Source organism: Phalacrocorax carbo, chromosome 4 (genome assembly GCF_963921805.1).
Source record: "Phalacrocorax carbo chromosome 4, bPhaCar2.1, whole genome shotgun sequence".
Classification (NCBI taxonomy): Eukaryota; Metazoa; Chordata; class Aves; order Suliformes; family Phalacrocoracidae; genus Phalacrocorax; species Phalacrocorax carbo.
Window position 1 is genome coordinate 9,508,043 of NC_087516.1, and position 14,120 is coordinate 9,522,162.

Genomic DNA, 14,120 nt, shown 5'->3' on the forward strand with positions numbered 1-14,120 from the left:
ATATCTTGAAGTGATGACAAAAATGCTGTATAAGAATAGCTCTACCAAGCTGGATAAAGGAGCCGTAAATGCAGCACCTCACCTTGGGTGACGTTCAGCAGAGGATGCCTAATGGAGAGTATAGACATGGCAAATCATGGAGTGATGCTATCTTTAAATACCTTCGGCCTCCAGCAGTTTGTGACTCAGAGGTTTACAGAGCTCATGGCTTTGTATTTAATAGCTGTAGATGGTTAAATTAGTGGAAGAAGACCTCAGGTTTTCCTGAGCCAGTGTGAAGTTTTTGCATCCATGACATTAAGTAATAGAGCAACAGAGGAGCTCTTTTTCCTTTTCAGTTTGCTACCTACTTGTTTCGCTCGATTGTCTTGTATCACTAGAAGTAGGGTTCATGGACAAACCTCTCTATTTCTGATAGTTTTATAGATTTCTTACAAACCTGCTCAATTTTTAATTTCAGCTTGAAGAGTCCTAGTGCATTGTTCCACATGTAGGAGCCATTCCAGAATGTTACTTGCTGTTATCATTCTTTTTCTGAACTGGGATATCCTATGGGTTCTACTGTCTCTTTTTGAGAATGAGGGACCAGAACAGTACAGGACGTTCAAGATAGAGTTGCCTGTGGATTTATACAGTGGCATGTTAATGGTCTTCTATATTGTTCTCAATTTCATTATCTTTCATTACAAATAATACTTAGCATTTGACTGATTCTGAACACGGAGCTGGTTTTCTGTGGAAAAGAGCTGACCAGATGTAATGTGACTCAAATTGGAAGAATGTCAGCAACGGTTGCATTGTTTCATACTCATCTTTGGTTTGTGCATTCCAGGACTACTTCCATGTTGTTTTGGTCTTTTGGGCACTATGGTGGACATGACAGATCAAATAAAGTGGTGAGCAGGCCATCTCCTGGACAAGCTAACTTCCCTTTACGTCTCAACAGCAGATTGTGTGCCATAACACAGTTGAGAGGTTAATGACACTTTTTTTGGTTTAATTGGTTTTTCAAGTTGACCGGACTTACTCTCAGTCGTTGCACTGGTAGTGTCATGATTTAAACGAATACTGTCATCTCGGCATCTCCTCTTCACATTGTATTGACCATTACCAGTTGGTGTGGCAAAGGAATTTGCTTGTGTTCACTGCTTTTCTGTCCAAGATACGGTGAAGTCTTTCTGTTGCTCTGCTCACTGTTCTGCTTAGTCAAAGTAATACATGTCTAACTTCTGTATTTAGCTGAAAGTTAGATCTGCAGGTCAGGGTTATGTTCCTTGGATGGATTTACAGGCAGATTTTTAGGAAACTTCAGTGATCTGTACCAGGTGCCATTTCTGGCCCCTAAAGCCCCCATTTTGTCAAAAATGAAGGATGCTATATAGAAGGATGCTTTGAGCAAAGTAGCAAAAGCAAAGTATTTTGATCTGTCTGGGAACAGCGATATCAGCCTCCTTTACAACTTTCTTTGTTCTGGAGTGGATTTCACATAGGGCATGCAAATTTTTGGACCTCCAAAAGAGACCTTTGTTCATAGACACCAATTTTATGTTTGTCCACTACCATGTTTCGTTATCTTCCTGTTTTAAATAAATAGGTCTAATGGAGCTAAGATTTATATTTCTGCTTTTTGAAAATACTCAGAATACCTACAAGAGTTGTTCTCTTGTACATCATAAAATGGGCAGTAGCTAAAAGTGTCAGTTGTCAATAACAAGGAATTAATTCCCTTTTGAGAAAGACAGTTCAAAGAAAGGCTTTGCTTTGGAAGACCAGTGCAAGAGGGGAAAGTGGATCTTGCACAGACAGTTGTTAAACAAGCCGTGCTGCACTTGTGTGAAGAAGGGAAGTGAAACTGTGGCCTCATAGCAGCAACTAATGCTAGAAAAGCTTGTTTTGTTTCTTTGTTGTTTTGTTTAGTTTGGTAAATAAACATCAACTCGAATGTATGTTGAGGATGTGTGTGGTTGAAGTAAAATAATTTGGGGTTTTAGTTCTTGTGGAATTGGTAGCACTTTGATCACGTGCTTCGTGATGTTTTACTGCAACGACTGCCCTGTTTTAATACTCATATGGGGTTGGAGCTTTTCTCGTTGGGGTTTCCCAGGTTTTCTCTACATCTTCATTGCTGAAAATAAGGAATGTTTCCGGAATCTGCTTTGGCATTGCCAAAGCAAGGTAATGTCTGTCCTTAGGTTTTTTGGGTTCTCCCCCTCCCCACTTGCCCCTAGGCTGATTAACCACTGACACTGTTTCTTGCATTTCATGTCTAGAAGAGGAGAGCCTCCTAGGTATATGTAACGACACAACCTGGATGGAAACTGCTTGTGCCTGCTTTTAGGTTTGGGGATTCATTTTAAAGGTCTCATCTCAAAGGCAAAGCGGTACTTGGACTATATCAAGTTATTAGTTAACTAACAGAGCCACTTTATGCCAAATCAGCATTTGTTCTCTTTAAGCCTAGACAGCTTCTTTCAAAAGTGTTCTTGTTGCAAAAAAGCATAGAGATAAATATCTGCCTTCACCAGCAAACAAGGGTCTGTAAATCTAGTTGCCTGTTGGCAGTATTATCTGGGCTTGGGTTTTTCTGTTTTCTACCAGGAATATTAGGATTCAGAGTATCTACCCATGCTACCTTGGATGTTTGTGAGCTACTAAGAGGAGGATATCTGTTAAGAAAGTGTTTTGGAAAAACTCTTTCCTACTGAACTCTATAGGGGCATAGGAGAGTGCTACGGGTAAGGCCCTAATACAGATTCTGATCTTGAAAGTATGTGAAACCATTGTTCATGCAGATAAAAAAATACATATGGATATGGCATTCTGAAAATCTGTAGGTACGCTGAGATGATTTAGCTTTCATTCTGGTACCCTATGTGAAATTCATACGGAAATTATTCAGAAATAACTGATTCCCGTGCCAAACTTCCTCATGGCTCCAGTTATGCTATTCCAGACTTCTGTAGCATCTCATATCCACATTGTCTTATATACCCAGATACTGCATCAAAAGTATAAGCTTTTAAGGGTGGGTGAAGGTTAGAGAAGTTGGATGTAGGCAGAAATCTTTTTCTAATACTTGGTATAAAAGAAGGTTTCATTCATTCTGATCAAGCCTTATCTAATATAAATTTCTGAAACTTGGAACCTTTCAATAATAAGCCAGAAACTTACAATTTAAGAGGTCATCTAAATGTAAATGCGGAAGTTTAGTAAAGCTGCTCAAAGAAACTGCTCTCCAGATTTTTAAGAAAGATCGAGGATTGGGAAGTGTTCCAGAACTTCCATCTTACTGTGGATTTATCTGTGAATGATTGAATCTGTTTCTCTTCAACTCTTTTCTCTGAAAAAAAGGTTGTATCCTAGTTACCGAAATACCGCGTGAAGTTTATTTCTAAAATACTTACTTATACAGTGTTTGTATAAAGGAAGATTGCTGATTTGGATAGACAGATTTGTTTTTACATGTAAAGGCATCTTAAAAAAATTTCTCATCTGCTGGAGACTTGCTAATGAGGGAACCAAAGCCAGAAAAAAAAATTGAAATGTAACCAGGAGTTTAACAGCTGATTTGAAATACAAATTTGAGCTTTGATCTTGTTTTAAAAATCCGTAATCTACATTATGATCCCTGTCTAAACTGAAATGAATTTTTATTGTCTTCTGCTTGCTTTCCCTCTTGGAGGGGAGGGCCTTGCGTGGTGGTGATAATCAACATGCTTTTGCTTTCCACAACTGCTTTAGATGAGTTTGTGGAAAGAAATGGAGGAAACAAACCTATTGCAACAAAATCTACGTTTGGTTTCAAAGAGCCTCAGCCAGCACAGAAGAGTTTTCAGGGGATCTGCAAGTAGAGCAGTGGTTTTCATCAGCCTTTTCTTGTCCTTTCATTTTATAGCTTTACCATCTAAGCACTTTGAAGAAAAATAAATAAATCCTGGTTGTGGCAGCAAGATTCAGACTTAGCGTCTTCTGCAAATGGAATTCTTCACACTGCCAGATTTCTCCCCTTTTTAGTAATAGAATAAAAGAAGCTGTTAATAATAGAAGAAAAGATAACTTTAAGAAATACACTTGACATAATTGCTCCCAGAATTGAATTTGGAAGGTTTTAGTTAGATCTCTGGCTTGGTATACACCAATTAGAAATCTGAAAGACTAACAAACCAACCCCCAGTATGGTTTGTTCAATTTTTTTTGTTTTGATCCGGACTTTCCATGTCCTCTTCCCCCTCATTCTACCTCACTGCACAATATAATGCATGTTTTACGAGGGTGTGGTAGATTTAATTGTGCAGAGTTTGATGCAGTGGCCTTTTGCAGGCTGCAGTTTTTAGATGCTCTACTAAATTGTCCCTTTCTGTTTTACTGAAGATGGAACACAAAACTTTGCCAACTCGTTGCCTCTTTCTTCATGTTTCCTCATCCTTCCCCATTTTGTAGTAATAATTCAACATTTTCTCTTAATCTTCTTGCAAGGCTCCAGTTTATTCTGTAGTCTTCTGCCTGAAATATTCTCTCTGTAGGCAGTGTTTTGCTGAATATGTAATTACACAGCATTCTTCCATTAGATAATACACAGAATAGGACAAGACAAAGTGGAAGAAGTTATTTTTATTCTTAATACATTCAGTTACTCATGGCTTACTATCGAAATATACTCCCCCACATCCCATAAGGTGGGAGCTATTTGGCTAAACATGGCTAAACAGGGCCTTTAATGACTTGTCCTTCTGGAATAAACAGATTTACTGTAATGTGTGAATTCTAATCTTAAAAAAAAACAAACAAAAACCACAAAACACTAAGGCAGTTATGTTTGTGAGGATACTGTATTTTTATAGACGGAAACATTTAGAATGAGCACTGGCCATTTCTTAACAGGCTTAAGTTGTCACCCTTTTCATTTGAAGCAATAGTGTATATTGAGGGTTTTGCATAGATTTTAATCAGCTGTAGTTGTAATTTTTTGTTTTGAAGTGATTTGACTTTATGGATTTTTGTCCTCAATCACAGAGTGAGAAGAAGCCATTTCTCTGTCCTGAATGACAGGGAGTCACTCATTGGGAAAGTAGTTGCATCTTTCCATTACTTTGACTGAAGACTGAACAGTGATTTGTCTTTTGTCAAATGAAATCCCTGAATTTTTCAGGAAATAAGCTTTTCTAAGAACATAATTGCAAGGGTGGTTTTTCAAGGAAGAAACATTTGGAATCATTGTCCTATTACATAGTTTGTTTGCTTATTTATAGCATCCTTAATCATTGAACTCAAGTGACAGAACAGCATTACAAAAATAAGCTTTTTTGTTTTGTTTGTCCCCTTTTCTCCAGACAAACCTACCACCTCTCCTGAACCTCTGAAAGCAATGAAGTTTGTTCTACAACCACTTCCATAGTTCACTATCTTTCCTGATAGAGAGGCAAGAGCAGACAACACATTTTTACCTGTTTTTTTTTTTTCCACAAGTCCATGATAGAAAATAGGAGTATTAGTGGATGAAGCACTGCACAAGTAGATAACAGGACCAGAATAATATGTGGGTTTTGGTCAGCAAGAAACGTTATCTTTTCCATAGTAAAGAAACATGTTTGACTGTCTAAGTTTGTGTGTTCTAACTTTGATTCAAAGTGCATTTCAGTGGCATATATTCTGTTTAGCGACCTGGATTATTTTGTTTTAGTTTCTTTGTAATACTATTAGATTGTTTTTTATTCTGGAGTGCAAGCAGACCTCCAGCAGTCTGTGTTTGTAGCATGGCCTTCTATTATAGTGCAGTCCAGTGGAAGTTCTTTGATACAGGATGGGATTGAATTGAAAATGAAAACAGAATGGGAGATATCAGATACCCGCAAGTTGTTCAATATGTACTTCCCCATTGTGTTACACAAGAGGAAAGCATTTACTGTCTTCACTTGTTTTAACTACTCAAATCCAAAAGGGAAGCATACCAGAGGTGGAGAAATGGAGGATTATCCGTTGAGACCTACAAGGGCATAGCCAGAGTTTGCAGAGATGCAGTTAGAAAAGCAAAAGCCCAATTTGAATTGAAGCTGGCTGTGGACGTGAAAAATAACAAGAAAGGTTTCTTCAGACATGTCAACCACAAGCAGAAAAAGAAGGAAAACATAGGCCCACTGTTAAACGGAAAAGGAGAGTCAATCACCAATGATGCAGAAAAGGCAGAGGCCCTCAACACCTTCTTCACCTCGGTCTTTACCAGCACTATAGGGTCCCAGGCTTTGGGAACAAAATTGCCGATTGATCCAATCACTGACCCACCATCGGTGAAGGAAGAGTTAGTACATGAATTACTACAGGAGCTTGACCCCCACAAATCAATGGGTCCTGACACCAACCACCCAAGGGTGTTGAGAGAGCTGGCTGACATCATTGCAAGGCCGCTCTCCATAATCTTTGAGAAGTCGTGGAGAACCGGGGGTGTCCCAGAGGACTGGAGGAAGGCAAATGTTACCCCTGTCTACAAGAAGGGCTCGAGGGAGGATCTGGGTAACTATAGGCCCATCAGCCTTACTTCAATCCCTGGGAAAGTTATGGAATGAATCCTCCTGGGGGCCGTCACAAGTCAATTGAAGCACGTGATTGGGAAAAGCCAACATGGCTTCACTAAAGGCAGATCGTGCTTGACAAACCTGGTGGCCTTCTATGACAAAGTGACTTGCCTGGTTGATATGGGGCAGGCAGTGGCCATTGTTTACCTGGACTTCTCCAAGGCCTTTGATACGGTCCCCCACAGTCTCCTCCTGGAGAAATGAATGCGTTACAGCCTAGACAAGTGGTCTGTGCAGTGGGTGGGGAACTGTCTGACAGGTCACGCCCAAAGGGTGGTGGTAAACAGCTCTTTCTCAAACTGGCAACCTGTCACTAGTGGAGTCCCCCAGGGATCAATATTGGGCCCAATGTTATTCAATATCTTTATAAGTGATCTGGATACCGGCATCAAGTATAGTCTGATGAAGTTTGCTGATGACACCAAGTTGAGTGGGGAAGTAGACACCCCAGAAGGGAGAGCTGCTCCGCAGGGAGATCTGGATAGGCTGGAGGAGTGGGCCAGCAAGAACCTTATGAAGTTCAACAAGAAGCGTAATGACTTACACCTGGGGAAACGTAACCCAGGAGTGCAGCACAGACTGGGATCCACCTGGCTGGAGAGCAGCTCTGTGGAAAGGGACCTGGGGATCCAGGTGGACAGAAAGCTCAACATGAGCGAACACTGTGCTGCTGGGGCCAAGAAGGCCAACAGGATGCTGGGTTGCATCAAAAAGGGCATCACCAGCAGAGAGAAAGAAGTCATTATCCCGCTCTACTCAGCGCTTGTCAGGCCACACCTGGAGTACTGTGTACAGTTCTGGTCCCCGCTGTACAAAAAGGGTGTGGACAGGCTGGAAGGGGTCCAGAGAAGGGCCACCAAGATGATCAGAGGACTGGGAAGCTGCCATATGAGGATAGGCTGAGAGAACTGGGTTTGTTCAGCCTTGAGAGAAGGAGGCTCAGAGGGGATCTCATCACCATGTACCAGTACTTAACGGGTAGTTACAAAGAAGGTGGAGACTCCCTTTTTACACAGAGTCCCATGGAGAGGACATGGAGGGATGGACACAAGTTGCTCTTGGGGAGATTCTGACTGGACACCAGAGGAAAATTTTTCACACTGAGGACAGTCACCCATTGGAATAATCGCCCCAGGGAAGGGGTTGACTCGGCCACATTGGATACCATTAAGAGTTGCCTGGATAGGGTGCTGGGCCATCTTGTCTAGACTGTGCTCTTCCTAGAAATGTTGGACTAGATGATCCCTGAGGTCCCTTCTGACCTGGGATTCCGTGATCTGTTCTCTATGTTTTTTGTCCAGTATTCAATTCTAGTGGTGTGTTCTTCACCAATTCTCAACGCCGTTCTTTGTCTAATCCCTTTTTGACAATTCACCATTAGATGAAGGTTTTTTAATGATTTCTATAGCTTTCCAAGTTTGTATAGCGAAATAGTAGCTTATTGATGCATAAGGTAATTTGCAATAGTTTTGAGCTATTATAATTCCTTGCACATGTATGCACACATACATATATACACAAAATAGATAATGATAATATTAGGATCTCTACTGTACCAATGATTTCTTTAAAAGGGATAAAGTTATCTCAGTCTGACACCATGTATTAAGCCTTCTAGGTGTTTGTTTAAAAATATTACCCTTGTCCCTTGTTTATTAATAACAGGATCTACAAATCTAAAGCTCTCAGACAGTAAAGATGCTGCCCTTAAATGCATTTTTCTTTGGTCATTTTAAGATAGTGTTAAGCTTTGAAATTACCCATCACTCATGGCGTGTTCTTGTCTCGTCATATTCATTAGTCAGACCAGAACTAAATGGAAAGTGATTGGATTCCTTTGATCAGATGTAGGCAAAGTTAATTAAACACCAAAGTTTTCTATGGCAAGCCACTTCTTTGGGCTGGTAGAATGCTGACAGCAGTGTCATAAATTCTTGTCAATCTGCCTGTCAGTCATTCCTTACAAAAGTGCTGAAAGAAATGACAAATAAATCTGTGAAATGTTAAAGACGGAAGGCATGTTAAATTTTCTTTTCTTTTTTGGTCCTTCTCAGCCTAGTGCAGCTGCTGGCCCAGATGAGTTTTTAAGTACACTGGTACCCTTCAAGGCATAATTTCTCACAGGAAAACTGGTTGCAATAAGGGAATTACTCCATTCCACACTCCACACCTCCCTCAAAAAATAAACTTAAAATCTGTCTAGCTGCCTTTCAGAGTTTCATTAGGATACTAAATCAGAAAGTCAGGAATTTTGATGTCTGCCATACAGTGCAGGGCCTGTCAGATGGCCTGTGTTCAGTGTTAGGACTGGTCTATGTGGGTGTCATCGCCTGCTCACCCAGGCTTTGCCTGTTTATGTAATTTCTCTGCAGTCTAATGTTTGAAAGGGGAAAAAATTTCCCTGGAATTCCTTCCCAAAGTAGAAAAGAAATATGATCAAAAGCTGTTTCCTCCTTCTGTTTAGCATAACTAGTTTAAAGTTTGGGGCTAAGGTTACTGAGGTGATAGTTGTGTGAGAGGCTGCAGAGCTTGCCTATAATTAAGGAAGGAGAGGGAGGTGAAATTCTGTGACTAAAAGTGTATGTGATTACTTTTGTCAAAACTGCAGTAAAAGGTAATGGGACGGGGTTATACGCAGAGCAGTGCAGACTTACTTAACAGTGGCAGCAAGCAAAGGCTGTTTTGTGCTCCTCGGCAATACAGAAAGCCCAGCAGGCTTTACTTTGTTGACATTTATGGGTAGGAGATCTAATAAGAAATGAGAACAATTTCAAGAAATAAAAAATCGCCAAAAAGATGCAAAGAGCCAAAAGTTGAGGAGAAGGTATTTTAAAATAGTTTGATTTTTGTGTGACCTTCCGTTGCTTTACAGTTGTGCTCTAAACCAGGAATCTCCCATCTTTGTTTAAGTATCATCACAGAAAGAATTGATCAGCTACTGCAGGAGGAGGTATTCCCCGTCTTTTGGTGCATTCACACAGACCACCAAAAGTGTGCTTCTGGTCCTGCCTCTCCATCTTCCACAGGTGCACAGTTAGATACCCTGTTCTGTCTGACTATGTATTGTTAGGAATCAAAATTTGCTTAAATAACAATTCCTGTTTTCTTCTGGAGGAAAAAACCCTGCAAGCCAAATTACTTTTTTCTATACCACTTTGTAACCTGAATGGTGACTTCCTGTTCTTAAAACTTGGAGAGAGTACAAGTACCTCATAAAAAAGCTCCAGCTCTTGTCATATGAGAACACAGATGCCATCAGGGGACTGGGTGGCAAATCTGTTTAGAGATGCTGTCTTCTTCCCATCCCATCAATAATTTAAAAAACCCAACCTGGATACTGAAGTAAACTCTATGCATGTGACTGGTTTCCAGTATCTAGCATTCTTCTGATGTTTTTAAACATTTAAATACTTAGGTATTTAATGCAACGCTGACAGTTTGCAAAAATGTTTTTGAGAGAAGTATTGAAGAAACTGTTGATGTCCTACAGCTGCTTGTCTCAGAAGTACATGCCAGGAATTCCACCTCACTGTTTACTGTTGAGATACCTATTAAATAGATCAGAGTAATTCCCAGAATGAGAAAATCAAACCAAACCAGAATAATGGGGGAAAGTAAGATGGAAGTGAGCAAATTCATGGTGATATTTTCTATAGATTTTAAAATAACCTCATACGAGAGCTCTTAAAAAAATTATGTATATAGAATTCTGTGCTCTATTTTGCCATTCTTTTAAAGTATGTGCATTTCATCAATAAAAGAAAAACAAATGCAGCAAGCATTGTATAGATAAACCTTGCAGGTTTTATCAGAGCCTGGCGTTTTCAAGGTTTTTTTATCATGATCCAGTATAGTAAAAGAATTCTGGGCATATTTAAAATTTGTGAAGTGCTTGTAGATATATTGAAATGCAATATTCATCCCTGTACTGCCACTCCTTGTAGCTAATGCTACAAGGACTGCTAGAGCCTTTTCATTATTCCAGCCAGCTCCCTCTCAAATTGTATTCATAAATCTTTGCAGCTTAGTTGAACTTTTTGAAAAATGCAGAGACTCATAAATTAAAAATGAGATTCAGAATCCTGAGTAACTTTTACATTTCTGAAAAGTTAACTCATTCAGAAATATTTTCATCCCATCTATTTAGTTTAAATGCTGAAGTCAGTTTGTGTGTGTTAGGGCTAACGTTTTTCCGGATCTGTTCTCGGCATATGCATCTCTTAATTTTTAGCTTTAAGCATAACTTTTCATGTCATGTTTAACTGCTAGAAGGAGCATTTGATTTTTCACATCTGCTTGGAATCTTTTAGGTCCATTGAGACTGCTGGACTTGAGGCAAGCTCAGTGGGAGGGGTTTTCTGCCGGTCTTAGCAGAATCCTTAGAGAGCCAAAAGCCTTGAGACACGGGAACATGGCTGTAGCTGGAGGCACATGAACCAAGTCTGAATTCATCAGAAAAGTTGAATCACTGGATGAGTAACTGTCCCTAACAATCAGATGACATAGTATTAGCATGTGTGTTTACCAGGCCTAGCTTTAAAAACTTTGAGGAAAGGAGTTTCTGAGTACATTAAACTTTAGATGTTTTGATAATCAATGTACTGCTATGTTCAAGTTGCAAAAAAATCTCTGTGCTGTTGCAGCACATCAAAGATTTCTGTTGTTTGGGTTTAGAAAATAATGTGTAATTAGTTATGGTAGTATTCTCTGGATTTAAAAATCTGTGTAAGGTAACCTGATCTACTCTGATTCAGTATAATGCTCCAAATGCTTGTTTCTGCATTCTAGATTCCCGGTTTCTTAGCAGTGTTCTTTCCTCTTGCCATTTTAAATTAATTAATGCAGACTTTTACTCCATCTCTAACATTAAATCCACTGAAATCTTGAAGCTCTGGTCTGCCTTCTGAATGTTGAGCTGGTACTACGCAAGACGAACAATATACTGTGTTGCACATAAATTTAGTACTAGAAAAACAAAAAAGCCAATTAAAAAGATGTGAATTTTTTTTACAGATATCTGTAATGAGACGCTTTCTTACATTCAGAGTTAGTGCTTGCCTAGATAAAGGCGTTCATTATTTATATCAAATAGAACAGGTGAAGCCAAAAAGACAAAATATAACTTCATGAAGTGGTTTTAGTTGGTGAATAAATGTCTGTGTGGCTGAACCTTGTTATGATGCAGTAAAAATGTGTGCCTACCATAGGGGAACACAGAACTCCCTTGTAGTAAAATCTATCCCTTGAAGTGGAAATAGTTCTGTAATTGTTTTTCAATAGCTAAAATGGCTTTAAATCACCAGCTGAGCACTCACAAACTCTCATTGTTAGAACTGGAACAGAAAAAAAAAAAAATCTTGCAAAAGGGTGTGAGGAAGGGTTCACGTCACAAATTCTCAGTATGTAAAAAGGCAGCTGAAAGATACAGAGTTTGGGGTTAACTGGTTATTTTTGTATTTTATATTCAGACATAAAGACAGTATTTCAGTCTGTTCTAGTTTGGGATTTTTAAGTTTTTTTTTTTTAAATCTAAGAATACATTTGTGTGCATAGCACTTAACTTGATTAGGGAGGTTGGCTCTTCCGCTCTTCGTCCAGTGCTTAGTTAATGTGTTTGAAATTAAAGCCTTCCTGATGATCTCTCAGCAGTTATTCGAAAAGATGAAGGCAAACCACAGCTTACTTGCCAATATGTCTAACTAAAAACAAAAAGATAAATGGAACTTGGAATTTTTTTGCTGTGAGAGAACAAAAACTATGACTTAAAATTTGTATTACACTTGAAATACAATTATTTTTTGTTAGGGAACATGATAGCTTTTTACTCTGGTGAACTACTTATTTCCCTCTGTCCATTACTACTCTGTTTTTTATGTATAATGAGAATGTTTAAACAGAATATGAACTGTAGTTTGTTGTTTATTATTGTGTGCTATCTAGTAATCCTAGCGCATATCTGAAGAAATATGGTGATAGGGTTTTTTTCTTTTTTTTTTATCTTTTAAGGCTCCTGCTAAGAGAGATCCAGCTCAAAGTACCGTCAAAGAAGACAAAGTCCATCTGTTGAAGTATAATATAGGAGATCTAGTGTGGTCAAAAGTGTCTGGTTTTCCATGGTGGCCATGTATGGTTTCTGCTGATCCTGTTCTCCATTCCTACACTAAACTAAAAGGTATGTCAGCGATGCTACAAACATCCAGATTTCTTCAGGTGTACATTACCATTATTTTGAGAAAATCAAGTTCTTCATTTTATCTATTCAGTTGTATCAATAACTGAATCAGCTCCTTGTTGTCAAGAGGAATGTTAAAATTATGTAAACATTCTTGAGCATGTAGCAGATGGAGCTTTCTTCCCCCCCATGTGTGTTTTTAACTCTGAATATTCTCCAAAAGATACCAAAATTTGATCTATGAAACTGTGTGGAGTCTTATTGAAAAAATTATCTGATGGTGCTTTCCATTGTTTTTATGGAGATGCCTGGAGAAGTTGGATGGGCTAAAACTTTTATTACAAGTTAATGGGAATTAAATACTCCTGATGATTGTGCTTTACCAAAAGCAATCCGTAATTCAGGCAGCTACATTTTCTGTGATTCATAGAATCAATACTGGTATCGACAACGTTACCTGATTCTGAATGCAGCAACTGTCAAGTGTTAATGAAATTTTTAAATAGGAATCTGTCTGATTTCTTAGTCTCATTTGCAGCTTTGTTCTCCATTTTGATACCTGAAATTTTTGAGGCTTCTCTGTGCTGGTTGTGGAATAAAAAGTAATATAGGTTGGAAAGGACCTCTAAAAGTCATATGGTCTCCAGGTTAGAGCTCAGGGCCTTGTCCAGTCAAATATTTGATGTCTTCAAGGATGGAGACTTTACAGCCTTTCTGGGCCACTTCTTCCAGTGAATGGCAGCCATTATGGCAAGCAGACTTTCCCCTTTATCTAGTTGAAATTTTCTTTGTTTCAGCCTATGTCCATTGCCTTTTTTATTAGCACTGTGTGAATCAGATTGATTAGGCACATTTTACCCTTTGTGAGTCTGTGCTGGCTATTCCCAGACACCTTGTCTTTCATGTGCTTGGACATGTCTTTTAGGAGAGCTTGCCTCATAATCTTGTAGGCATTGAGAGTAAGCTAGTTAGCCTAGCTTGTAGTTCCCCAGATTGCTGTGGTTTTTCTTGAAGATAGGTACAATGTTTGCGTTTTTCCAGTCATTGGGTATCTCCCCTAATGGTTGTGACCTTTCAAAAATTATAGAGATCACCGCTGCAATCGCATTGGCCAATACCTTCAGCTCCTTTTGAGGCATCCCATAATCTCATAGATGTCCAATTTGATTAAGTGCTCCCTAGCTTTTTCTTAATAGGTTGTGGGTAGTGTCTCAGTCTTGCAGTCTTTATCACTAGGATAGGGGATCTGAAGGCTTGGGAGTGGATGTTACAGTTTAAAAAACAAACAAACCAACCCCTGAGACAGAGGAGGCACAGAGTACTGTACAGAGTACAGCCTTTTCTGTGTCCTTTGTCACTCAGTCTCCTGCCCCAGCGAG

At 39.2% G+C, this 14,120-nt stretch overlaps 1 protein-coding gene across 2 annotated transcripts in view; it reads left to right on the plus strand.

The window, feature by feature from the left end:
* Window positions 1–14,120, plus strand: part of NSD2 (nuclear receptor binding SET domain protein 2) — an 81,240-nt gene that overhangs the window by 21,279 nt on the left and 45,841 nt on the right. For both annotated transcript variants that reach the window (XM_064448978.1, XM_064448977.1), the window contains exon 3: window positions 12,576–12,741. In XM_064448978.1, coding sequence (XP_064305048.1) covers window positions 12,576–12,741 — 166 coding nt within the window. The remainder of the gene's footprint in view (window positions 1–12,575; window positions 12,742–14,120) is intronic.